At 43.4% G+C, this 26,300-nt stretch overlaps 1 protein-coding gene across 1 annotated transcript in view; it reads left to right on the top strand.

Annotated features, from left to right (window-relative positions):
- Window positions 1–1,178: 1,178 nt before the first annotated feature.
- SEL1L (SEL1L adaptor subunit of ERAD E3 ubiquitin ligase) overlaps window positions 1,179–26,300 on the top strand; it is a 64,703-nt gene continuing 39,581 nt past the window's right edge. Inside the window, 3 exon segments of the mRNA NM_001206908.1 lie at window positions 1,179–1,356; window positions 6,681–6,718; window positions 7,761–7,992. Coding sequence (NP_001193837.1) covers window positions 1,287–1,356; window positions 6,681–6,718; window positions 7,761–7,992 — 340 coding nt within the window. The 5' untranslated portion in view covers window positions 1,179–1,286.

Below are 26,300 nucleotides of genomic sequence, written 5' to 3'. Positions count from 1 at the left end.
AGGATTTATTTCCTTTTGTTTTGTAGGGGAAAGGAGGCCGGTTAGTGAGTGCCAACCTGGTATCCCTATACCAGGTACTGTTTCATTTAAGTTAAAAAGAAATACCTCGCGTTCAGTCTAGCCATTGTATTTTTTCCTCAGTGCTGTTATCACTAAGCCCAATCCAAACTCTCTAAATAAAACTAAGAGGAAGAAGAGCTTTCAGTTCAGTTCAGTTCAGTCGCTCAGTCGTGTCCGACTCTTTGGACCCCATGAATCGCAGCACGCCAGGCCTCCCTGTCCATCACCAACTCCCGGAGTTCACTCAGACTCACGTCCATCGAGTCGGTGATGCCATCCAGCCATCTCATCCTCTGTCGTCCCCTTCTCCTCCTGCCCCCAATCCCTCCCAGAATCAGAGTCTTTTCCAATGAGTTAACACACCACAAACTCTTATTAATCTTATAATGTGTGTTTCTTAATATTTGTGCACTCGGTCGCTTAGTCCCGGGGGACTCTTTGAGGGCCCCACAAACTGTTGCCTGCCCGGCTCCTTTGTTCATGGAATTTTCCAGGCAAGAATACTGAAGTAGGGTGCCATTTCCTCCTCTAGGGGTTCTTCTGCGACACAGGGATCGAACCCAGGTCTCCTGCATTGGCAGGATTCTTTACCACTAGCACCACACCGGAGAAGCCCCTTCTTGATAATTACTTGGCGCCCAAAAAAATAAAACAACAACCTCTGGGTTCATGGCCTTGAGAGGGCGTCTGGTTCAGGTGTTAGCTAAGTTCTCTTAACTTCTACAGAACCGGCGCTTTTAGATATTGCCCCACAACGGACTACGTTTCCCAAGAGGCCACACCGGAGAGAGAGGCCCATGAAGTGCATTGTGGGAATTGTAGTCTCCTGGGTGACTACCCTCGTCCAATTCCGGGCTCTCGCTCCGATTCCGGGATGGTTAAACCAAGGAGCTTACCAATTAGCTGGGGCCATGTCGCTGAGGCCGTGGTCCAACCGAGACAGCCAGTGTGAGAATCGCGCATAGCGATTGGTCGAATCCTTGACCTAGGGGGCGGGGAAATTAGGTGGGCGGGGAGGGCCGCGACGATTGGGCGAGGCGTACGCGGCGGCGGGCGTGGATTGGCTGCCCGCTGGGACAGGGAGGTCTGGGAAGGGGTGGAGGAAGGAGACCAGAGCAGGAAGCCCAGCGGCCAGGCGGCGGCGGCGGCGGAGGAGGAGGCTGAGCTGGTGGTGGCCGAGGCGGAAGAGACAGCACCAGGGGGTGGCAGCGGCCCTTGGGAGCAGGATGCGGGTCTGGGTCGGGCTGACGCTGCTGCTCTGGGCAGTGCTGCTGGGCTCGGCCTTGGCGTCCTCGGGTCAGTATCCGCCCCCCTCGGACTGGAGGCCGGGAGCCACCGCCCCCCGCTCCGGCCTCCTTCCCGTGGCAGGGCCGTGGGGGCTCCAGCCTCGCCCTCGCCTGTCACTCACGGTCCTCTGTTGGGTTTGGGATGCCCGGGGCCAGAGTGTTTGTTGAGGGGAGCTTGCGAGGGAAGGAAGAGAAGGGTCCCCCCCGCCCAACACACTGCCCACGCCTCTCCTCACTTGACAAACTTGCACGACTCCTTAGGAAGGAGGACTGATTCGATGGGCGTGAACCCCGACAGCTTAGGGACCCACGACTGCCACGGAGATGCTGTGCTCCGTCGCTTTAGAAACTTCGCACAACCTGAGCTTGTCCCCTGGGCAGAGCCAGGTCCATCAAAAAAGCAGGATGTTGACAGTGTTTGGTTGGGTTTGCATGGCACCTCAGATGATCCTGTCTCTGTTTATTGAAAAAAAAAAAACAACGAACGAAGGCTTTTGATCTGATCGTCCCTAGTCTGGTACCCCTTTTAAAGAAAAAATTCCTGAGAAAGGGTTTTTTGTTTTTGTTTTTTCACTGTGTCACAGGGTTTCTGAGCTGTGACCCATGTTTGCTGACGGTCATTTTTCAAGAAAAGAAAAAACTTGTTTTTTTTTTTTTCCATCAGTGTAACATGTATAGCCTCTAGATTTAACTTTTTTTTTTTTTTCATAAATAGATTCATGTGCCTTTGAATTGTTTTCCCAATTAGCTAATTTATACCCTGGCTGTGGAAATTATCATTTCCCTTCTTTAATAGTTTAATCTGCCAACATCTGAAAACGTCTGTTTTGAGAGTGTTGGTAAAGAAGCACTTAGTGTTTCCAAGTGTTGGTAAAGAAAGAATTAGTACAGTAAAGCTTTTGAATTTTAATTGGTTTCAGTTAACGAAACAGCTGTTCCGTGGCTTTAAATTTTTTTGGAACAAGGCAGGGTATAAATGTCAACGCTTTTTTTTTTCCCCAACAGAAAATTTCCCAGATGGTTATTTGAATCCTCAAATTATCTGTCCTAGTTGTAAGTCAGTGTTGTAACGTCATTCTGCTTCTAAAATAAGAGATCTAAACCTAAAATTCTATCCATAATGTGGTGTAAGACACCGTTTCAAAAGCAACAAGCAAGCATATGCCAGTTCCTTTACTGCCAACATCAAGCTTTAAAGTCTGCCCCCGCCTCCCCTTTTCTTGTTAATCTGTGTTCATGACCAGATCTTTAAAACTCGGTGTAACTCCTGAAGCACTGCTCGTAGTTATTTGATCAAAGGAAGTATGAAATCAGTGCAGTGAAGTCCCTGTGGTCCAGGAGCCACCTGCATCATGATTTGTCTTATGTGTTTGTTAAAAATGCAGTTTTAGGTCTGGAATGGGTTAGCAGATCTGTTTGTTTAACAAGCTGCACAAGTGATTCTTCACACTAAAGTGTAAGAAATAGGTAAGAACACAATGTGTATCCCTCTGAATTCAGTTTGCAGAATTTAAAGAAAAAGCATATAAACATTTTCCTGCATTTTCTTTTGACCAGATTTCACATATCCAAAGTGTCATTTCAGTGGAGATGATGACTGAAGAAGTCTTTTAATCAACAGTTGGGATTCCCAGTAGATTATAATAGAAGACTGTTAATAATAAAATTGTTAAATCTTTGGGTTGTGTTGATACAAGCAAAGGACTAGGTTCACAAAACGTCTGCTCTGATTTCCATTATATTAAACTGCAGAAACATTTCTCTGGTAGAGGCTAAAGCCTTACTTAACTCGAACTAGAACAATGTTAGATGTGCATGCTGACATGAAGAGCAAATATGATAAGACACTTAAGTGAGATAGTTTTATAAATTGAGTACATGGACTTTCAGTTGGCTTTTTTATTCATTAAATAGCTTATTTATACAACGTGTTGGCCTCATTTTTAGCTTAAAAAGTTTTGCTCCTATTTAAAAATGAGGTTCACAATTTAGTGTTGACTTAAAATGTTTGACTGTTAGCAGTTACCCGGGGCGAGTCGCATTTTTGCCAGGTAGAATTTGATCAGCCAGCAAAGGGAATCTTGGTCCTGTCGTGGTTAGTAGCTATTATCTAATAACTTACCTTGAAGCTGTGTAAAAATTTTGTACTTTTATTATAAACATTTTCTTTTCCTTCTGAATAAATAAATTTAAAGGAGGAGATTTAAAAGATATTTCTCCTTCAATTTCTCCAGATTATAATGAAACATGCTTTAACTTCTCACATGTTTTCTTGATTTTGACAGGAAGTGGCTTACTGGTTAAAATAGTTTACTGTTCGTTTCTGGTTTTGTTTGTTTTTTTAATGCCAAATAATAATATGGAGTCTTGTGAATTAGGTCCACTGCTAGGTATTTCAGGTAATAGTCACGCCATATATTTCAGATTGCAAAATATGTTTCCTTTCACTCTCCTTTGTTCCTTAAAACTTTATCGAGAGTCAACAGGGCAGGTGATGTTCTTCCCTTTGACACTTGGGATAAGAAGCTGAGCAGGCTTGCCGCATTGAACTGCGTGTGTAACACTGACATGCCATGAAGCCAGGTTTTGAGCCTAGTTGCCAGGCCTTGGATTTGGAGTAGTTAAGAATCAACAGTATCCTAGGATCTGCACAGATTCAGTGGCAAATCCGAAAACAGGATGTCTGATCTCTTTTCACTAAACTTTCCAGACTTTCTGTGTTTAAAAGTGTATCCGTCTGTCTGTTTAATCTACATGACAATTAGAAGATGAATTTGTAGTGACCACTTTCCCTTGAAAGATGATCCTTGATACTAAGCAGTTTTGTTAACTAATATAATAAAACTGAAAATTGGTCTTTCTCAAAGCAGGGGATATGATTACCAAAGTAATGTAAACCATGATATTTGGATACAGTACTGTTGAGTGAGAAATCCTTAACTCTTCGCTGTATCCTTTTTGCATTTTTCTTCTTGCTTGATATATGTAATCTGATAAAAGCACTACTGTATTCTTTTTATTTATATGTAACTTCAGTATTTTTCATCCTTACCTGACTGCCTATCAGAAGTTTCTAGGTTATGAGAAACTTATTTGTAAAGTATTATGTGAATGGACCTATTAGTTTGACAAAGAAAATAGCTGATGCTTTCAGATTACCATCTGGAGTAGGCTTTCCCAGTTTAGTAAGTGAGAATTTTCTTAATTTTCCAGTAACCCGAGTATATATTCCTGGTTTGTTAGAAGAGAAAGAGAAGCATGATGCAATTCGTATGAAATACCCTGATGTCACAAGTTTCCATGTCTCTGGGAGTTCAAAAACATACCCTGCTACTCTGATGCCTAACAGCTTATAGTGTCTCAAATATACATTTTTTATAATTTATTTATAGGCATCTATATTATTTACCTATTAGCTACATACATGACCTGTTGTGGCAAGGTACTCAGCTGGGTGGTTAATGATTTAAGAGTTCTGACTAATAGAATAAGTTTCAGAATTTGGGGGTATACCCTATACATTTCACATTTAATATCTGCCCTTGATATATTAACTAGTTAAAATTTGTAACTAATTAAATACATTCACACATACAATGTAGTTGTGTAATAGAGGTGAATTTTTTTTCCTTTTTCCAAAGATTTGCTGAAAATGGACTTTGAACCATATGTTAGAACTTGGGCTTTGGGTAATACTTGTGAAGAAGTGAGCCTAAAGAATGACTGTTTATTAATTGACATCACTACCCATAAACCTAAAAGTTATAGGCCCTATGGGACTGATATATGCTGTTCTCCTCTTTTCCCCACCCACCAGAAATAAAATATTTGGAAGGTAATCTAAAAGTAGTGAATGTGAAAATAATGATCATTTAAGTTTTCTTTGAATTAATAGCACCTTTATATGTGGCAGAACCTCACCACTAGACCGATTTCTGAAATATTCAACGGAGACAAAACCTGAAATAGAGTTGAGTATTTGGTACATAATGAGTTTCTTATACTTCTTAAAGTTTAGTTCAGTGCTTTGCTAACACAAACTCCAAAACATGTTTTTGCTGTACTTTGAAGAGTTACAAGTTACCAATAATATTTAGGTTATAATCATATGAAGTAAAGGTAAATGGCAACCATAGCACCACATTTTCTAGTAAAAATCACATAGTTTATAGCATTTTTGCCTATGGTTAATTTCTCACATAACTTGTGGAGCTGGCAGTACTGAAGCGAGTAAGAAGGAAATTTAAAGATCATCTGACACTTGTTTTTTTAATTGGAATACAAAGATCAAATATTTGTGAATGGCCAGTTGGGTTGCTGAATGTGTTTATATAAGGCAGTAAAAAGAATAAGAAGCAGCTAGAATAGAATTAACAGAGAAATACAGAGAGAATAACAGAAGTAATCTTAATCTAATCTGACAAAGCCAAAACAGCTAATATGAATTTGGAAGAAAGATACAAGTAGTGATTGGATTTATTGTTAATATAGGCTATTGATTTCCTAATAATTAGATCTCATGTGAATGGATACATGACAGTGTGATGTTATCTGGTTATATCTTTAGTGAAGTCAAACACAGATCCTAACTGTCTTTGGCAACTCCGCTAATCATTCTCGATGTCCATCTTTAGTAGTCTTGAAAGTGAAGTGAAGTTGCTCAGTTGTATCCGACTCTTTGCAACCCCGTGGACTGTAGCCCACCAGGCTCCTCCGTCCATGGGATTCTCCAGGCAAGAATACTGGAGTGGGTTGCCATTTCCTTCTCCAGAGGATCTTCCCAACCCAGGGATCGAAACCAGGTCTCCCGCATTGCAGGCAGACGCTTTAACCTCTGAGCCACCAGGGAAGCCCATTAGTGAAAGTGGTCTTAGTGAATACTAAAATGCTAGTCATCACTAAAATAAGCTACAGTAACTTCAGATTCTGAGCAGAGGAAAAGAAGGAGTGGAATCCCAAACCACACAATGAGGGCTCTATTTTTATAAATTTAGTAACTCATGCTCAATAGTGGACTAACTGTATACAAAAGAACTGGATGGTATCTGAAGAAATACCTGGTTTTGGTGGTGGTGGTCTTGGTCTTCCTGTCTGTGTAACAGATGAAGCTACTGTCCTTCCTGGATAAAGAGGAAGAAATACCACCCCCAACACCCCTTTTTCCTTTCACTTAGTTTTTTCTGAACAGTTGTTGAATACAACAAATTTTTAAATAATTCTAGATTATCCAGTGTCTGATTATTATTTATTATACTTATCAACTGCTTTCACTTAGTAATACCTGTGATTGCCAAACAAGAAAGACGACTAAATTGTCTTAAAATTTCTTTACAGATGAAGAGGGCAACCAGGATGAATCCGTAGATTCCAAGGTGTGTACTCAGATTTGCATTGACCAGTGTTTGATGCCCAATTTAAAAGCATGAATTATGTATCTTAGAAAGGATATGAAATCTGCATCTTATGAGGAACAGAATTGGATTTCAAAAAGAAAAAGATAGCTAGCATCATTACTAATTCTTCTGGGGGCAGGGAAGGGTGGAAATCACTGACCTGTTGGAGTGCTCAGTCACTCAGTCACATCCGACTCTTTGTGACCCCATGGACTCTAGTCCACCAGGCTCATCTGTCCATGGAATTTTCCTGGCCAGAATACTGGAGGGGGTGGCCATTTCCTCCTCCAGAGGATCTTCCCACCCTGGGATCGAACCTGCATCTCCTGTGGCATCTGCATTGGCAGGTGGATTCTTTACCACTGAGCCACCTGGGAAGCCCCCAGAGAATAATAAATATTTCTGTTAAGAGTGTTGGTTACTAGGTTTAATTTCAACTTAAATGTGTATGTATCTGTGTGTTGAAGAGCCTTAAGGTAGTTATGTTTTACTGCCTAATGAGAGATTGATTTTATTCATTTTTTTTAGTTTTTTAATTTGAAGATTTAACCTCTGTCATTGTTTCCACTTATATAAGTTCTTTAAAAACAAAATCTATTAATGCCCTTAAATTGATTGGTTGAATGAATGAGGTTGATTATTGCCTATTCAAAGAGACCAGTCACAGATGATCCCTGATCTCTAGACTAGGAGGAATGCAGGTAAGAAACAGGAAGTTGTACAGGGCTGTCATACTGGGAAGTATGAGATATACTGGGAGTAAGGAGGGGAACCAAGACTTAAGGGATTTAAGGAAGGCTTCTTGCAGGGGAGGTAACATCCAAGTTGAAATCCGCACAATCAGGTTTAGGCAGGTGACGAGGACACATGATAGGCAGATAACCAAAGTCTGAAGAGGCAAGTAAGTAGGACACGTTCAAGGAGCTGAAGGAGCTATGTCTGGATTAGTGAAAGTAATGGTCAGATTAGATTGGAAGGAGTCTGATTACTATTGGTAACTGAAAATACTTTATATTCTCAGACTTCTGTGCCGTCAGATGAGTCGGTAGAGAACCATAGCCCAGCAAGCAGAGTAATCGCTGGTCAGATATTCCTTGATTCAGAAGAGTCCGAATTGGAATCACCTCCTCAAGAAGAGGAAGGCAACCTCAGAAGCCAAGAAGGGGAAAGCATTGCAGAAGAAATCAGCTTTCTAGAATCTCCAAATCCAGAAAACAAGGACTATGAAGAGCTGACGAAAGTACGGAAACCAGGTAGTCGACATTTTGTTTGCTTTTGTCTGATTTAGCAAGGAGGCAACTGAAATTTTAAAGCTAGTGTAGAGGGTATAGAAGTCCTGTTTTACTGATTATTCATCACATATAATGTGTAGAGTATAATTTTACAGGGTGTGTTACATAAGCTGAATTTGACAGTCAGTATTGCACTTGTGTTTTATTAATATTCAGAACTTCAGTATGTAATAATCCATCAGTTCAGTTCAGTCGCTCAGTCGTGTCCAACTCTTTGTGACCCCATGAGTCACAACATGCCAGGCCTCCCTGTCCATCTCCAACTCCCGAAGTTCACCCAAACTCATGTGCATCGAGTCAGTGATGCCATCCAGCCATCTCATCCTCTGTCGTCCCCCTTCTCCTCCTGCCCTCAATCTTTCCCAGCATCAGGGTCTTTTCAAATGAGTCAGCTCTTCACATGAGGTGGCCAAAGTATTGGAGTTTCAGCTTTAGCATCAGTCCTTCCAATGAACACCCAGAACTGGTATCCTTTAGGATGGACTGGTTGGATCTCCTTGCAGTCCAAGGGACTCTCAAGAGTCTTCTCCAGCGCCACAGTTCAAAAGCATCAATTCTTTGGTGCTCAGCTTTCTTCACAGTCTCATGACCACTGGAAAAACCATAGCCTTGACTAGATGGACCTTTGTTGGCAAAGTAATATCTCTGCTTTTGAATATGCTATCTAGGTTGGTCATAACTTTCCTTCCAAGGAGTAAGCGTCTTTTAATGTCATGGCTGCAATCACCATCTGCAGTGATTTTAGAGCCCCAGAAAATAAAGTCTGACACTGTTTCCACTGTTTCCCCATCTATTTCCCATGAACTGATGGGACCTGATGCCATGATCTTCATTTTCTGAATGTTGAGCTTTAAGCCAGCTTTTTCACTCTCCTCTTTCACTTTCATCAAGAGGCTTTTGAGTTCCTCTTCACTTTCTGCCCTAAGAGTGGTGTCATCTGCATATCCGAGGTTATTGATATTTCTCCCAGCAATCTTGATTCCAGCTGTGCTTCTTCCAGCCCAGCGTTTCTCATGATGTACTCTGCATAGAAGTTAAATAAGCAGGGTGGTACACTAAATAGAAACTCAGACAGGGAGGGTTGTCTAATGTTCTGCTTTGGTTACTTTCAGAACTGTGTTAGGATTTTCACTACAGTAATCTTTTCAGTCATCCTGGATTATTTGATTTAGGTGTTTATCCCTCTCTAGTTGAAGCCTACATAAAAACTTTAATCCAATTCTAATTTTCACTTTCTTGACACTGTAATTTTTAAATTTACGACTTGCTCTTTCTCACAATAGTGTGCTAAATAACCTGTTCTTCTAAAAATTCACTGTTAATGTGTCCCTGCTGCCCTGTCCCACCCCCCTTCTGTCATTTAGTTCATCATTTCAAAGATCAGCAACATTTGCGCTTACTCTGTTAGCAGGCAGTCTCGAGAACTGGTCCAGATTTGACCTTTTAAAAATACAGTTTATTGCAAATATACAAAAAGAGAAACCACTGTTTAAAAATTAAAAGTACCTTAATCCCATCAATTAGAAGTAACAGCCGTTAACATAATGGAGACTCTTTCAGGCTTTTTTCTAGATGTTTGGTTTTAAGACTAAATTGGTTCAGAATGTGTATACTGTTTTACAGCCTGCATTTGCACATAACAGTTAATCTTGAACGTTTCCCCATATTATTCAACATTCTTTTACAATTTGACGGTTAATGCCTATAAATATTTTTTCATGTAAATGTACCGTAACAGTATTTTTTTTTAATGTTTGAAAGTTTCCTTCAGATCAGGTCAGTCGCTCAGTCATGTCCGACTCTTTGCACCCCATGAATCACAGCACGCCAGGCCTCCCTGTCCATCACTATCTCCCGGAGTTCACTCAGACTCACGTCCATCGAGTCAGTGATGCCATCCAGCCATCTCATCCTCTGTCGTCCCCTTCTCCTCCTGCCCCCAATCCCTCCCAGCATCAGTCTTTTCCAATGAGTCACCTCTTCGCATGAGGTGGCCAAAGTACTGGAGTTTCAGCTTTAGCATTATTCCTTCCAAAGAAATCCCAGGGCTGATCTCCTTCAGAATGGACTGGTTGGATCTCCTTGCAGTCCAAGGGACTCTCAAGAGTCTTCTCCAACACCACAGTTCAAAAGCATCAATTCTTCGGTGCTCAGCCTTCTTCACAGTCCCAACTCTCACATCCATACATGAACACAGGAAAAACCACAGCCTTGACTAGATGGACCTTTGTTGGCAAAGTAATGTCTCTGCTTTTGAACATGCTATCTAGGTTGGTCATAACCTTCCTTCCAAGGAGTAAGCGTCTTTTAATTTCATGGCTGCAGTCACCATCTGTAGTGATTTTAGAGCCCAGAAAAATAAAGTCTGACACTGTTTCCACTGTTTCCCCATCTTTTTCCCATGAAGTGGTGGGACCGCATGCTATGATCTTCGTTTTCTGAACATTGAGCTTGAAGCCAACTTTTTCACTCTCCACTGTCACTTTCATCAAGAGGCTTTTGAGTTCCTCTTCACTTTCTGCCATAAGGGTGGTGTCATCTGCATATCTGAGCTTATTGATATTTCTCCCGGCAATCTTGATTCCAGCTTGTGTTTCTTCCAGTCTAGCGTTTCTCATGATGTACTCTGCATATAAGTTAAATAAACAGGATGACAATATACAGCCTTGACAAACTCCTTTTCCTATTTGGAACCAGTCTGTTGTTCCATGTCCAGTTCTAACTGTTGCTTCCTGACCTGCATACAGATTTCTCAAGAGGCAGATCAGGTGGTCTGGTATTCCCATCTCTTTCAGAATTTTCCACAGTTTATTGTGATCCACACAGTCAAAGGCTTTGACATCGTCAATAAAGCAGAAATAGATGCTTTTCTGAAACTCTCTTGCTTTTTCTATGATCCAGCAGACGTTGGCAATTTGATCTCTGGTTCCTCTGCCTTTTCTAAAACCAGCTTGAACATCAGGAAGTTCACGGTTCACATATTGCTGAAGCCTGGCTTGGAGAATTTTGAGCATTACTTTACTAGCATGTGCAGTAGTTTGAGCATTCTTTGGCATTGCCTTTCTTTGGGATTGGAAAGAAAACACCTTTTCCAGTCCTGTGGCCACTGCTGAGTTTTCCAAATTTGCTGGCATATTGAGTGCAGCACTTTCACAGCATCATCTTTCAGGATTTGAAATAGTTCAACTGGAATTCCATCACCTCCACTAGCTTTGTTCGTAGTGATGCTTTCTAAGGCCCACTTGACTTCACATTCCCGAATGTCTGGCTCTAGGTGAGTGATCACACCATCGTGATTATCTGGGTCGTGAAGATCTTTTTTGTACAGTTCTTCTGTGTATTCTTGCCATCTGTTCTTAATATCTTCTGCTTCTGTTAGGTCCATACCATTTCTGTCCTTTATCAAGCTCATCTTTGCACGAAATGTTCCTTTGGTATCTCTGATTTTCTTGAAGAGATCCCTAGTTTTTCCCATTCTGTTGTTTTCCTGTATTTCTTTGCATTGATTGCTGAAGAAGGCTTTCTTATCTCTTCTTGCTATTTTTTGGAACTCTGCATTCAGATGTTTATATCTTTCCTTTTCTCCTTTGCTTTTCGCTTCTCTTCTTTTCACAGCTATTTGTAAGGCCTCCCCAGACAGCCATTTTGCTTTTTTGCACTTCTTTTCTATGGGAATGGAAAGTTTCCTTAGAGTTGTTAAAAGTAAACTTTGAAAGTAAAATATAAAATTTTAAGACATTTTTGAGTCATATTGCTCAGTTCTGCAGAAAAATAAGTCTCTTTAGTTTCTTTGAAACCACTCCTTTTCTTCTCCCTCAGTCAGATGTGTATTACCATTTTTAAGTTTTTGCCCAATATTTCTTTTCATTGCTTTCTTTTTTATCAGGGAGACTTCCCAGCAAGTACAAAAGTAGAGCGTGTACTGAGCCCGGCGTGCCCAGTCCCCAGCTTCAGCAGCCGTCAGCGCTTGTGCTCGCTGTGTCTTTGCTACTCCGTGTCCACTTACTCTCTCTTTCTCCTGGAGTAGTAAGCAAATGCCACACTGTTTTACCTGCATACATATCTCTAAAAGTAAGAAATTTTTTTTTTTAACAAAACAAAAATTATAGGTGTTAAAACACTCACAGGATTATCTATTATTCCTATTCCTATCCCCCGACACCCAGATTCTGCTCTGTTTTCCCAGTTGTTTCCAGTGTCTTCTTGGAATTGGTGTCTTTCAGTCAGGATCCACACTAAGAGCTTAGATCTCTCTTATTCTGTAACAAGTCTCCCTCCCTGTTTTCAAGTGCTATTTTATTTGCTAAAGAAAGAATGTCCTTTGTCCTATAGGATTTCCCGCATTCTAGATCTAGTGGATCATATTATGTAACGTAATCGAACTTATTCCACTATCTGCTGTCTGGTCTGTGAACTAGAAATTCAATCCAAAGTCTTGGGTAGATTTAGTCGTGTGTGTGTGTGTGTGATTTAATATATGTTTATGTTATGAAATGACTACCACAAATTTAGTTAACATCCATTACCACATAGTTAAAATTCTTTTTCTTGTGAAGAAAACTTTAAAGATCTACTCTCTCAGCAACTTACAGATATACAGTATTGTTAACTATACTCAATGTGTTGTATATCTTTGAAGTCAGTTTTTTAATTTATTATTTTTTATCTAGAATCTTTTTTTATTTTTTAAATTATGAAAGTATGATTACATATTTACAGGAGACTTAGAAAATACAGAACAAAGTTACATATAGTTCCACTATTTTTTCCAGTAGATAAATTGAGATTTTTTAGTAGAAATCTCAATATAAAACTCAAAAAATAACAATAAATATACAGAAAAGTAGAAGGATATTGTAGACCTGAAAAGCACCATGAACTAATTCAACATAATTAAGATTTTTGTAATTTCACACAACAGTAGGATACAGGTTCTGTTCAAGTTCCCGTATACTGTAAACTAGGAGACACGGGAACGTATCCAGCGACATGAAACACAGTGCACACATTTCATGGTCTAAAGGCATTGCAGCCATGTAGAGTCTGTTCTCTGATCTCTGTGAGACTGTTTTAACCAATAACATTCATAGACAGTGCCACACACTTGCCGTCGCATTACCTGGGAGGGATGGAGTATTTGTCCCACTTCAGGGATTTGTCAGCAGGCTTGGGTGTTGTCAGCTGATCCAGCCATTGGAAGCTTCCTCACTGACCTTTCACCCAGAGGTTTTGAGAACCATTGCATTCTTTGTATGGATCCATTTTTTTCAGTGGGAGTTGCAGAATATGGCTTTCTAACTTATTCCTTCTGCATTTGTTATCTGGGATTCTTTCATAAAGAACTCTTCCTCATCAACTATTTGGTTACCCAGAAATATAGTCCATACAGTAGGATAAATGCTCGATTCTTTCCCCTGCTGCTGCTGCTGCTAAGTCGCTTCAGTTGTGTCCGACTCTGTGCGACCCCATAGACGGCAGCTCACCAGGCTCCCCCGTCCCTGGGATTCTCCAGGCAAGAACACTGGAGTGGGTTGCCATTTCCCTCTCCAGTGCAAGAAAGTGAAAAGTGAAAGTGAAGTCGCTCAGTCGTGTCCGACTTTTCGCGACCCCATGGACTACAGCCCACCAGGCTCCTCCATCCATGGGGTTTTCCAGGCAAGAGTACTGGAGTGGGTTGCCATTGCCTTCTCCGTCTTTCCCCTGAAATATTTTCAAATAATGATTTGGTAGCCTGCTGCTGCTGCTCCTGCTAAGTCACTTCAGTTGTGTCCGACTCTGTACGACCCTATAGACGGCCTCCTACCAGGTTCCTCTGTCTCTGGGATTCTCCAGGCAAGAACACTGGAGTGGGTTGCCATTTCCTTCTCCAATGCATGAAAGTGAAAAGAGAAAGTGAAGTTGCTCAGTCTTAGCGACCTCGTGGACTGCAGCCTACCAGGCTCCTCCGTCCATGGGATTTTCCAGGCAAGAGTACTGGAGTGGGTTGCCGTTGCCTTCTCTGGATTTGGTACCCTAGCAACCTGCAAAAGAGACCTGTGAATATGTTTTCATTTCTGTTTGTTTTGCTTTGCTTTTGAGCATCATTAGAAATCCATGGGTTTTATATATCTATGCATTACTCTTTTGTAATCATTCTTTTTTATTGTTTACATTTTTCCATTTTTGGCTATTGAGAGTCCCTTTAAGTTTATTCCTTTGTGCTTTTGACTAATTGTAGGTAACTTTTAAAGTGTTTTTCTTTTTAGGCGGCACAAAACGTCCCAAATTCACCTTATATGTTTCCTGACCTAAAAATGAATCTCAGCCTTCCTTTTAGTGGGAAATTTGTTTATTTTGGAGAGTATAATGTAGACACCAAGGATATGCATTGCAGCTGCGTTATCATTACTAATAGGCTTTTTTTTGGTGAAAGGCTTAGGAAATATAACATTCATATTGATTTTTTTCCAGTTCAGATTAAATATTACAGGTGAGATAACAAACGATCAGACTGACAAATTGAGTTCATAAGAATCCAAGATCCTACCTACTGTCCGACTTTACTAATATTTTCATAGATGTGACTATCACAAGACACAAGTCACAGGTCTTAGGCCACCAGAGCCGCTCCCAGGTCCTGTCTTGCCTCATTTAAGATGTGCCCTGGCTGATTTTCACATGCGATTTTAACTTACAACGGCTTTGACCGATGCTGTGGAGTGTCAGCCCCACAGTAGGGAGCTGTTTCGGTTATCAGACATCTTCAGGGTATTCCCTGATAACTGCATGACTTGTGTGGTGTTCTCTAGGAAGTTGTGCCTGGTAGATACTGACATCCTGGGTCTCCACACAGTGAGCAGTCTGATCACGCCAGCTGCAGCCGGCTACAGTGCACAAGTAGGGGCGCTCCCGGTGGTAACGGGAAGGCCTCGTGGCGTGTTTCTTAGATGATCTGCCCCCACCGCTCGCTGTCTCTCTGTTTCTCAGACAGTGAAAGGAGAGAATGGATTTCAGGGGATTTCTACCTGTCAGGATCTTTGCTGCTTTATTTTTATGTTGGGGTCTCCTTGCCCTGGTGCTGGTATCTAACAATATGTATGTTATCTTCAATCAGACAAGCAAACAAAGTATATATCATTTCAAAATAACAATGGCAACCGTACCGCTAACAGTAAGGTCACTGAATGTCATTTTAAGATTTCGTTGTGGTTCTTTTTGTTCTTGGTGTATATTTTACTAGTGATTTGTAACATGATGTGTTTTAAAATCACTTCAGTAATGCTGTGTGTGGTCATACCAAGAACTTTTTAAACATTTAGATTGTTCAGCTTTCAGTAATTGTTTTTTTCTTTTCATTCACGCTTGTTTTTAATGTGTTCTCAGTACGTGAGAGGACTTACGTATGTACACGAAACTTGCGTTGTGTCTGCATGGCTTGGTGTGTGCGTGTGGTCGCAGTTGGATTAGAACTGGGTTATATGACAGTTAACTTCCAGACTTGCTTCCTCTGGCAGCCTCTCATCCATGTCTCTGCCATACTGATCTTCCTAAAACCCAAATGTGATCCTGTCACTTCGCTGTTTACAACTCCCATTAGCTCCCATTCACCTGTGAAATGAAGTCCTTGCTCCCAGGGTGACTGACAGAGCCTCTCTATGCGCGTGGCCGCCACCTTCTGTGGCTTCATCTCCTGAACCTTCCCCTCCATGTGCCTTTTTCTAAGGAGACTAAGCCCATCACCCTTCTTCAGAGGTGTGTGCCTCTGGGCCTTTGTACAAATTCGCCCCACCGCTTGGGATTCCTTGCTCAACTCCTTGCCCAGATCCATGTGTCACATTTCTGCTCATCTTGAAAGCCAAACTTAGGCTTCTCTTTTCTGAAGCAGTTCCTGAGGGTAGCTGAGAGTCTCTTGTGTGTAAAGACTTCCTATCCAGTGCTCCCATTTGCACTCTCCCGCTGAGGTCAGTTATCTAACAGCAGCCAGACTGGTCTTCCTTCCTTTTCACAAGCCACAGGTGGCTTCCTGCCACGTTGAGAATAAAATCCAAACAAGGCTTTGAATGATCAGGCCCCTCCTGTCTGACCTCATCTTCTGTCACTCACGTGACACAGTCACACTTGCCTTCTGCTGCGTGTTGAACCTTTCACACTTAATTCACAGCTGTCAGGGATCCCTAAGACTACACCCCTGGGCTTGATGATTCTCTGGAGAGACTCAACAGGACTCAGCATATAGTCATACCTACAGCCATAGTTTATTACAGAAAAAGAATACAAAGCAAAATCAGCAAAGGGAAGGGTGCACAGAGTGAGTCTGGGGAAGCCAGACACAAGTTGCAGGGGTCCTCCCCCAGGGGAGTCACACGGGACGTGTTTAATTTCCCTACAAGGAGCTGTGACCACACGTGTGAAGTGTCAGGGAAAGCGTTAGAGGCCCAGGACCCGGAGTTTCTGCAGGGGCCGGGTCACTTAAGTGCTCCATGCCTCGCGTTCACCCAGAAGGGAAGCAGGTGTTCAGCATAAGCATGTTGTTTATACAGCTGGGGTGAGTTGCTGGTAACTGTGAGGGTGGTGGGAACCCTTCCATGATCTTAAGTTCTCAGACACGAGCCAAGGGCCAGCCTGGTAAACAGGCCTTTTCAAGGATAGAACTTCAGGCCTGCCGTGCTCACTCTTCTCTGTGTCCCCGCAGACCCCCTTGGTCACTGGCCAGGTTGTCTTTACAGCAAAATTATTATCAGTGTGACCCAGACAGCAAGAATAAGGAGACCCCCTGCAGTATTGATTTCAGCTGTGTTCTTTAACATGTTTTAGCCAACTGAGAAATCCCATTAATCGTAAAGATCTCCCTTGGAAAGGCGGGTTAGCACCCTCCTCAAGTTTCTGTATCAGCCTTTTTTACCTGACTCTAGGCATCAATTTCCTGGTGGCCCAGTGGTAAAGAATCCACCTGCCAATGCAGGAGACATGGGTTCAATCCCTGGGAAAGATCCCGTAGAGAAGGAAATGGCAACCAGGAATTGCCAGTATTCTTGCCTGGAAAATCCCATGGACAGAGAAGCCTGGTGGGCCACAGTCCATGGGATCGCAAAAGAGTTAAACATGACTGAGCAACTAAACACCACCAGCAGCATGAGTTCAGGCCAAGTACAAGTCTGGCCAGTAAGTTGAAGCTGGCTTGAAAGCCTTCTAGGGCTGAGGCAGTGTCGTGATAGTCAGGGCGCACATACAGAAGTCCCATCCCAGAAGAAATTGCCGGGATTCCCACGGAATCCCAAAAAAACAGTTTATGATCGCCGGGCACCCAGAACAAGACGTTAACTAGCAGTATGATAGACAGGGAGTTCTGGCGTGCTGTGGTCCATGGGGTCGCGAAGAGTCGGACACGACTGAGCGACTGAACTGACTAACGATGCAGCTGCCCACGTGGGTTTCTTGTCCTGAGTTCCCGGTCCATCCCAGGTCATTTAAGTTCAGTGCTTGGTTTCCAAGGGACCGCCAGTCAGTTCCCTAGAGTTTTGTTGTCTGTGACGACAGTTGGTCCACCTCACGAGTGTGATCGACATCTGGAGGTCTTCTGCGTGGAAAGTGCAGCGCCTGGGTCAGCCCCTCTGCCGCTCAGCAGCCCTGCCAGGTGTGATTGTAGGCTGAGTCTGAATTCACAGCACTCTCAACAGCTTGCAAGAGGGCCCCAGAGGGTGTTCCTTCACGAAGAGGAAGGCACTTCCAGAAATAGCTTCGAAAGGCAAGGATCGTAGCGCCCCACCCCTCCCCTGTGCCTTTCCAGGTGCAGGGGCTCTGGCTCGTTTTCCTGGGTGGTTACAAAATCCGTGCTTCCATTCAGCAGTCATTTTATGTTTTCTGGTCATGCCCTACTCTCGTCCTGACCTTCCGTCTGGAGGGATTGTGGGAAAGAGGTGGCGAAACATCTTCCTAGAAATACCCCTTTAAGGACTTCCCTGGGGGTCCAGTGGTTAAGACACCACCCTTCCATCGCAGGGGACTTGGGTTCGATCCCTGGTCGGGGAAGATCCTACTTGCCACATGGCATTACCAAAAAAAAAAAAAAAACACTGTTAATATAGCCGAACCAGAAAAATACCAAATGCACAGATTGGTCAGGACAAAACTCCTGAATTTCCAAAAAAAAAAAAAATTAAAAATGGTTTTATGTAACCCCCCAGCCCTTTCACCCTGTGAACATCACTTCCCCAGTGACCAGCCTAGAAAAGACCGGTCCCTTTCTGAGGACGGCTGCATTGGCTAATCAGATTGCACTAAGGCGTACGCCACAGCCGGAGAGAGTGAGGGAGGCAAAGTCAGACATCAGTCCGTCATCTTGAACAGCCCAGGGAAGTTGACCTCTGCTAGACGTGCTCCGGAGGGGTCGGAGTTGACTCAGCCAGTCCAGAGTGATCAGAGGTCACCGTTGGTGTAATGTCCCCTCTCCCCAGTTACAGCTTGCGGCTCCAGCCACAAGTTAAGAATGTAAGTCAGGCTCTGTATTGGAACCATACAGCCTCTACCTGCAGCTTGATTTTGGATGGTCCCATCAAAGATCAAAGTCCTTTCCTGTGGGCCTTTGTAGGGGACCCAGACAGTCCAGCCAAGCAGCCGTGATGCACTGCAGAGAGGCGGCCTGATGCTCAGAGGCCAGAGGGCCTGAGCTGTGTTTACGAGCCAGCCATGCTGGCTTTCAGTTCAGCCCCGGCTCCCATTGAGGCTGGACGCTTATACCAGACGTGTGGGGCCTTAGCTTAGAATCAAGTCCAGGTAGTTAGGATCTGTGAATTCAGGAGTTTTAAAAAAAAAAGGTAGAGGCTTTTCTTCAGTAGCAAAGCCTAGATGCTACAGACCACAGAGGTTTTGGTTTTGTCCCTCTGAAGTCCAGATCAACCCCACTCACACATACACACATCAGCCTTCAAGGGACAGATCTCTACTCTCACCAGCTCCCATCAGTCAACTGAAACCTGCTTTTCAGAACTCCAAAAGGACATCTCCATCTGTAGAGCACCTTTCTTTCTGTTTTTTTGTCTCCATTTTCCCAGAGGCTCCAATTAAGCAAAAACCCCTGTCTTCCATAGCAGAACTCATCAGTTACGGAAGCTGGTTCAGTTTCCAGTACACAGAGTTTCAATTCCAGCCCACCCACTGGCGGCAGAAAGCAACGAAGTTGTGTCCCACTAACACATTTCTTTTTTGGAGCTTGCCTTGATCAGGATGACTCCTCTACCATGCATGCAGTTACAGCATTTAACGTTTTATGTCCATTTTTACTATACATCCAGATGTCATGGCCACAAATCTAAAGTCACAAAAAAATTTCTGTTCCCCCTCCCCCACTGCAAGTTTATGTAAACTCCTAGCAGTAAATTCAGTGTTTTGCAGTGTGACGTCACCGTTGCCAGGGCAGATCCAGGCTGGAATGCAGAAAGGGCAGGGGTCAGATAGGGACTGCCTCAGCAGCCAGGCTGAAAAACTGGCATCCCTGCCATCCCTGGGGTCACTGGAGTCAGCTCCCTCTGCCCGCCTCCCCACTTTTTTCCTAGTTTATCTGAAGTGTAGTTCTAGCCCTGGGATCCGATTTCAGCCCCACCCCCTCTCCTCTTGGAGAAGAGAGCAATGCAAACTTTTAACGTTTTGGCCTCCATTTTAACATATTCACCTCCGGGCATTTAGTGGGGTCCGTTCAGACCCTAAAGGCATGACTTTAGCTGGCCTGGCTGGAAGCAGGTGGTGGCACCCAGCGAGCCCACTCCAGGAGTTGGAGCTCTCATTTCCAAATTCCACAGGTAGCTTTTATTTCTCAGAACAGATAACAGATCGGCTGTTGTTGCATACCACGGAGAATTCCATCACCACCTGGGCACCGGAGATAGCGTCGTACCCGGCCCCTTACCCTTCTTTTCCCAAAATTGCACCCTCGTTCAGTGGGTCAGGTGTGATTTAGGGAACCACGCTTTTTTTTTTCTTCCTTTTTTTAATAGGAGCATAGCCAGTTACCAACATTGCCATGGTTTCAGGTGGACAGCACAGCGACTCGGCCGTACAGATACGTGCGTCCATTCTCCCCCAAACTAAAGAAGCCCGTCTGATGCCAGCCGAAACTGGGGGTCTCCAGGACCATCCCTGGCCTCCGTGATTTGCCGGGAGGACTCAGCATGTAGTTATCCACACAGCTCTGATTTATTGTAGCAAAAGGGTACAAAGCAAAATCAGTGTGGGCGAGGTCCAGAGCAAACAGGCGCAAAGGTTCTTCCCAGCAGAGTCGTGTGAAGTGACGTGAAAGTCGCTCAGTCGTGTCTGACTCTTTACGACCCTATGGACTACACAGTCCATGGAATTCTCTAGGCCAGGATACTGGAGCGGGTAGCCTTTCCCTCCTCCAGGGGATCTTCCCAACCCAGGGATCAAACCCAGGCCTCCCGCATTGCAGGCGGCTTCTTTACCAGCTGAGCCACAGGGAAGGCCTCACTGCTCCCCAGCACAGGTGACACTGTGTGCCTGTCATCTGCCAGGGAACTCAGCAACCCAGCCGGGAGTGTCCAGTGGACTAACCGTGTAGTCACTGTCTGCCTGGCATCCGCTGAAATTACAGATTCCCAGAGGAACACAGGTGTTGAGCATCAACCACATTGTTTGTCCAAGTGGTTTAGGCCCAGTGAGTCACTGGGGTGGCAGGAACCCTCCCCACATCTTAAGTTCCCAGATGCCAGCCGAGGGCCAGCCTCTCAAAGGATGACAGTCATGTCTGTTGTGTTATCTGTTTTCTGCATATCATCTCAGTAATAAACATTTGTTGAAAATGAATGAAAAAAGGCCACTAAGAGGCAAAATGGTTCACACTGTGGTATTCCCGTTACCAGACACTCACGATTATTTTAAAAGGGACATGTTTTGTTGGCAAATAACAGAAAATCCACCAAACCCTGGCAGGAGCAGAAGTTTGCTTGACTCACATAATCAGAACTCCATAGAGAAGGTGGTTCAGGACTCATGCCATCAAGGACTCCAGCTCTTTTCTCTCCTGTTCTGTGAATTGACTTCATTGTCATGTCTGTCCCAAGTGATCACACCTGGTGATTGCTGGACCTCCAGGTCCCGGGTCCTTAGGAAGATGTGCCTGCGTCAAAGGAGCAGGAGCCCCCTTCAGAAGTCACTAGAGGAAATGTCAGAACTTATCACTTGGCCTGTCCATCCCTCGCTCTACAGAAGCGAGTTGTTTAGTCGCTAAGTTGTGTCTGACTCTTTGCAGCCCCAAGGACTAGCACGCCAGGCCTCCCTGTCCATCACCAACTCCCGGAGCTTGCTCAAACTCATGTCCATTGAGTCAGTGATGCCATCCAACCATCTCGTCCTCTGTCGCCCGCTTCTCCTCTTGCCCTCAGTCTTTCTCGGCATCAAGATCTTTTCCAACAAGTCCCCTCTTCGCAGAGGTGGCCAGAGTATTAGAACTTCAGCTTTGGCATCAGTCCTTCCAATGAATATTCAGGGTTGATCTCCTTTAGGGTGGACTAGTTTGATCTCCTTGCTGTCCAAGGGACTCTCAAGAGTCTTCTCCAGCACCACAGTTCAAAACCACAGTTCTTCAGCACTAAGCCTTCTTTATGGTCTAACTCTCACATCCATACTTGACTACTGGAAACCCGTAGCAGTGAGGAAGGTGTTAAGAATTACTAGCCAGTTTGCACTGGCTGCCACTGGAGGGAGCGTCAGTGGTAAGTGAAAATGCCGTGTCATAAATAATTCACCTAGTATGATCCTGTATTGGTCAGGGTTCCTCAGAGAAGTAGAACTGAAGGCTCTGCTGGCGGAATTCCTTCTTGCCCTTCTTCTGTTAGGTCTTTAACTGATTGAACGAGGCCCACCCACATTGTGGAGGTAATCTGCTTTACTCAGATAAATCCACTGATTTAAGTGTTAATCTCATCCAAAAACGCCATCATAGAAACCTAGCATAGAGTTTGACCAGACACCTGAAACGCTGTGGCCTAGCCAAGTTTATACACAGAATTAACGCATTGTAGGCAGATTCTTCAGAGAAGGCGATGGCACCCCACTCCAGTACTCTTGCCTGGAAAATCCATGGACAGAGGAGCCTGGTGGGCTGCAGTCCATGGGGTCGCGAAGAGTCAGACACGACTGAGCGACTTCACTTTCACTTTTCACTTTCATGCATTGGAGAAGGAAATGGCAACCCACTCCAGTGTTCTTGCCTGGAGAATCCCAGGGATGGGGGAGCCCGGTGGGCTGCCGTCTATGGGGTGGTACAAAGTCGGACACGACTGAAGTGACTTAGCAGTAGTAGGCAGATTCTTCAATCATCTGAGCCACCAGGGAAGCACCATTAACCATCATAGGTCCCTTATGTGAAAGAAAACCATTTCCCCCCAACATGTTCGCACTTGAGAAATGAATCTCTTTTCTAGTAACGGTCATTACCTTTGGAGAAAAAGGTAGTTTTCAGTGGTAACTCAAGTGTGATTTTTCTTTAAAGTTTGTATACTTTCCCATCACTTGAATCATCTTTTTTGCAATAAGCACGCTATCCTAATAGTCTAAAAAACAAAAAGGAGAAATAACCAGCATCTTTCTCTGTTTTGAGCGGCATAGCGTTGAAACTTACTAAACGTGCTTAAAATTGGGTTCTGGAGTGTGAAAGTTGACTGAGTAATAGCATCGCATTTTTGCTTCATCGTCACGTGCAAGAGGGTGGCAAGGAATAAACAAACCTTAACTTAGTACTCAGACTAAACAGAATATGGATAGATGGTTAAGGAAGCAGGTCATGACCCTCAACAGGTCCGACTTTAAGGATTTCTTTGTCATCGGTGTTTCTTTGTTCTGTCGTCCAGCAAGTTATTTGTGGACGCAAACTCCTCTGGGAGCCCGTCCTGTGGAACAGCGCCCCACCAGCGCTTTTGAAACTCAAGTACCTTTACAGTCATTATTTAGTGAAACTCACTGTTCTTTTTGTTTTTTTTTCTTTTTTTTTTTGGCTACATCGTGTCTTAGTTGCCCCACAGCTTAGTTCCCCGACCAGGGATTGAACCCTTGTATCCTGCACTGGGGTCGCAAAGAGTCGGACACGACTAAGCGACTGGACTGAACTGAACTGACCCTGCACTGGATGGTGGATTTGTAACCCTTGGACCCCCAGGGGAGGCCCTCGCTGTCCTTCAGTAGCAGTTTTCCTGAGGAGGTTTCACTGTGCATGGCTTCTGACAGTTCCTGTCACCTAAGTGTCTTGAAGTTTGTCCCTTTCCTCTGGGTGCATGGGCCAGTACTTGCTTCTTCTTCTTTTAAGTGATTGTTTTCACAGAGAGAACTGAGCTTGTATAACCTCTGACTTAATGTTTTGTTCATTCTCCATCTGACTGCGTTTCATTTTTCTTCTGAAAAATCATCTTAGTCCTTAAAGCAGTGCCTTCCTTGGTATAGTGTGTGTATCTGTCTGTCCTCCCTTCATTAACATGTAATTTCTCAACTGTAGTTAGCAATTCTCAACCTTGGATGAAAGCAGTCTTCCTGTAGCAACTAACATAAAATTGTTCTTTTCCTTAGAAGATTAATATACCATATTTCTCAGTCAGCAGTAAATATGCGGCCTGTACCATTTGCTTTATCTCACGTATGCTTGCTTTAAATCATCTGTACCCGTGTTTTGTTTGTACTACTTTTAATAGCGTGAAAGTGAAAGTTGCTCAGTTGTGTTTGACTCTTTGCAACCTCTGGCCTATACAGTCGATGGGATTCTCCAGGCCAGAATACTGGAGTGGATAGCCTTTCCCTTCTCCAGGGGATCTTCCCAACCCAGGGATCAAACCCAGGTCTCCCACATTGCAGGCAGATTCTACCAGCTGAGCCACAAGGGAAGCCCAAGAATACTGGAGTGGGTAGCCTATCCCTTCTCCAGCAGATCTTCCTGACCCAGGAATTGAACCAGGTCTCCTACATTGCAGTCAGATTCTTTACCTACTGAGCTATCAGGGAAGCCCACTTTAATAGCGTAAATGCTCTAAAAATGAAGAAATTTGTAAAGCCAGAACAGTTGCCTTTATTTGTGTGAATCAAGAAGTTGATGTTTTTGTTTTGAATTTTAAAATAAAAATGAGGAAAAGATGTAAGTATTCCAGGGTATTTCATTCAGAACCAACAGCAAAATTCTAGCCACGTTTGTTGTTTTAAAACATGCAACCTACAGATTGCAAATAATACTTTATTCAGGGACCTTGCTGAGGGCTGCAGTGTGGGAGACAGCCTCTCAGGTCGCTCTGAGGAACTGCTCCAAAGAGGCAAGGGCAGAGCCAAGATATATAGGAGTTGTTGTTGGGCAGGGTCAGGGTGGGGAGGGAATGCGGGTAGTCAGTCATCAAAAAATTACTGCTAATCACAAAAGTTGAACTTCTCAAGTTAATGATTTTAGTGCTTTTCTGTGTTTGAGGAGACGTAGGAGTTTGGGCTCGTTGAGATTATCCCTGAGATAATGGTACCTGAGATAATGGTACCTGATAGACCCAGTGTCCTGTTTTTCTCCACCCTCTGTCCTCACCAACATTCAAACATGCTGTAATATCTGAACATCAGAGAAACCAAAACCTGACCCCCAGTGCCGCTCCAGCACTCTTGCCTCATAGCAGTCTTGCTTGGAAAAGGGGTCTCTGTCCACTGACTTCAGTTCCTCTCTTTCCATTCTTGAGTCTGAGTGGAGTGAGGCCCCGGTCCCCCGCCAGACCATTAAATCCACACCCCTCCAGGTACATCCTGATGGCTGAAGACCTGGGCAGTCCTTGGTCCTTATCTTCCCGGCCCCTCAAGCGTTTTTTCTTTTTTCCTTTCTCTGAGGACGCTTTCTTCACTTAGCTGCGGTTCCTCAGAATCTGTCCGTTGTTGAGATAGAAGGTTGCCCCAAGGACTCAGCTTTCGTCTTCTGTGTCTCCACTAGTCTCTGGTAACCTTTGAGTCATCGGTGTGGACGCCCCTCTGTAACAGCTGCACTGTGGTTGATTTAACCAACCCTCTCTTCCTTACCTCTCTGAGTTCTTCTGGGGTTTATATTTTTAAAATAATGATGATGTGCAAACACTCCTTGGACATACCTCTCTGTTGTATCCTTGTGAGAATGCTTCTCTAAGTAAATATCCCACAATTGAAAAAATCTGATCTAAAGGTGTATGGAACTTTTCACTTCTAACAGATGTTATTAAATGTCCCTCTACACCCCTGCCAATAGTACGAAATTTACGTTCCTGCCATTTACCTATATTCTGGCCAGCGCTGAAGGATTACATATTCAGGTAGGGTAGGTTTTTTTAGGGGGAAAAAAATACCTTTCTAGCTTTCCTAAATGATTTTAATTGAGAGAGCAAATTTCTACTAGTTTAAGTATAAAGTGTTCTGTTCATCATTATAAGTTCTCAAATACCATAAGCTTAATATCTTACTCCCACAGTCTAAATAAATTGTGATGCTATGTCATTTTTGCATGAAGGTTCAGAATTGACTTAATGGCACAGTTTTCCCTTTTGAGTATCAGATTTGATTGCTGGCTGTCATTAATTCAGATTGCATAATCAGTCAGCTTCCATATGCCAGAGCAGTGATTACCATTGTTTTTAAAACTAGTACTGTTTTCATGGCTGTTTTTAAAATTTAAATTCTTACAGAATTTCTCCATGGAAAGAAAATTAACTCAAATTAACCCTATTGTGAGGAATACCTGAGATAATTGACTTGAAACTAGCAAGCCCCAGTCAGTAACTTTTGGAAGACTTTAGGTAATAGCAGTTTCCTTATGGTGGCTTTGCTTGGAGAAGATAACTGAGAAATACAGATTTTCTGTTAACTTACTTATAATCACATTACTTGACCAGTGTATAATTTGACCAAGATTTTTCAGTTTAACCCAACTGATGAAGCAGGTGTACCCTGGGTATTCTTCTAGCTTAAGTTAATGCTGATTCAGTAGTGGATTAAAATCTTGTATTGCCTTTGGATTCTCTTTAGTTTCTTTTCTGGTGTATCGTTCCATCACATGAAAGAATCCTTTCATATATTTGAACTTCTTAAAAAGTACAAGTTTTGGCAAACTAGAATTCTTATGACAAGCTATTTGCCTTTAAAACAGAAATTTCAGTTTTCATAGGAAAAAATTAAATATTCGTTAAACCATTGGATGTTTGAAGTTCAAGTTTACAAACTGCAGTTGTACAAATAGCGTCTTTCTAAAGCAGATTTGACCCCGTTGGCAGTGCACAGGAGTACCTTTTTCGGGTTCTATAGTCATA

This window comes from Bos taurus, chromosome 10 (assembly GCF_002263795.3).
Source record: "Bos taurus isolate L1 Dominette 01449 registration number 42190680 breed Hereford chromosome 10, ARS-UCD2.0, whole genome shotgun sequence".
Classification (NCBI taxonomy): domain Eukaryota; kingdom Metazoa; phylum Chordata; class Mammalia; order Artiodactyla; family Bovidae; genus Bos; species Bos taurus.
The sequence above is the reverse complement of the archived record's forward strand: the minus strand, read 5'-3'. Positions and strand labels throughout refer to the sequence as shown.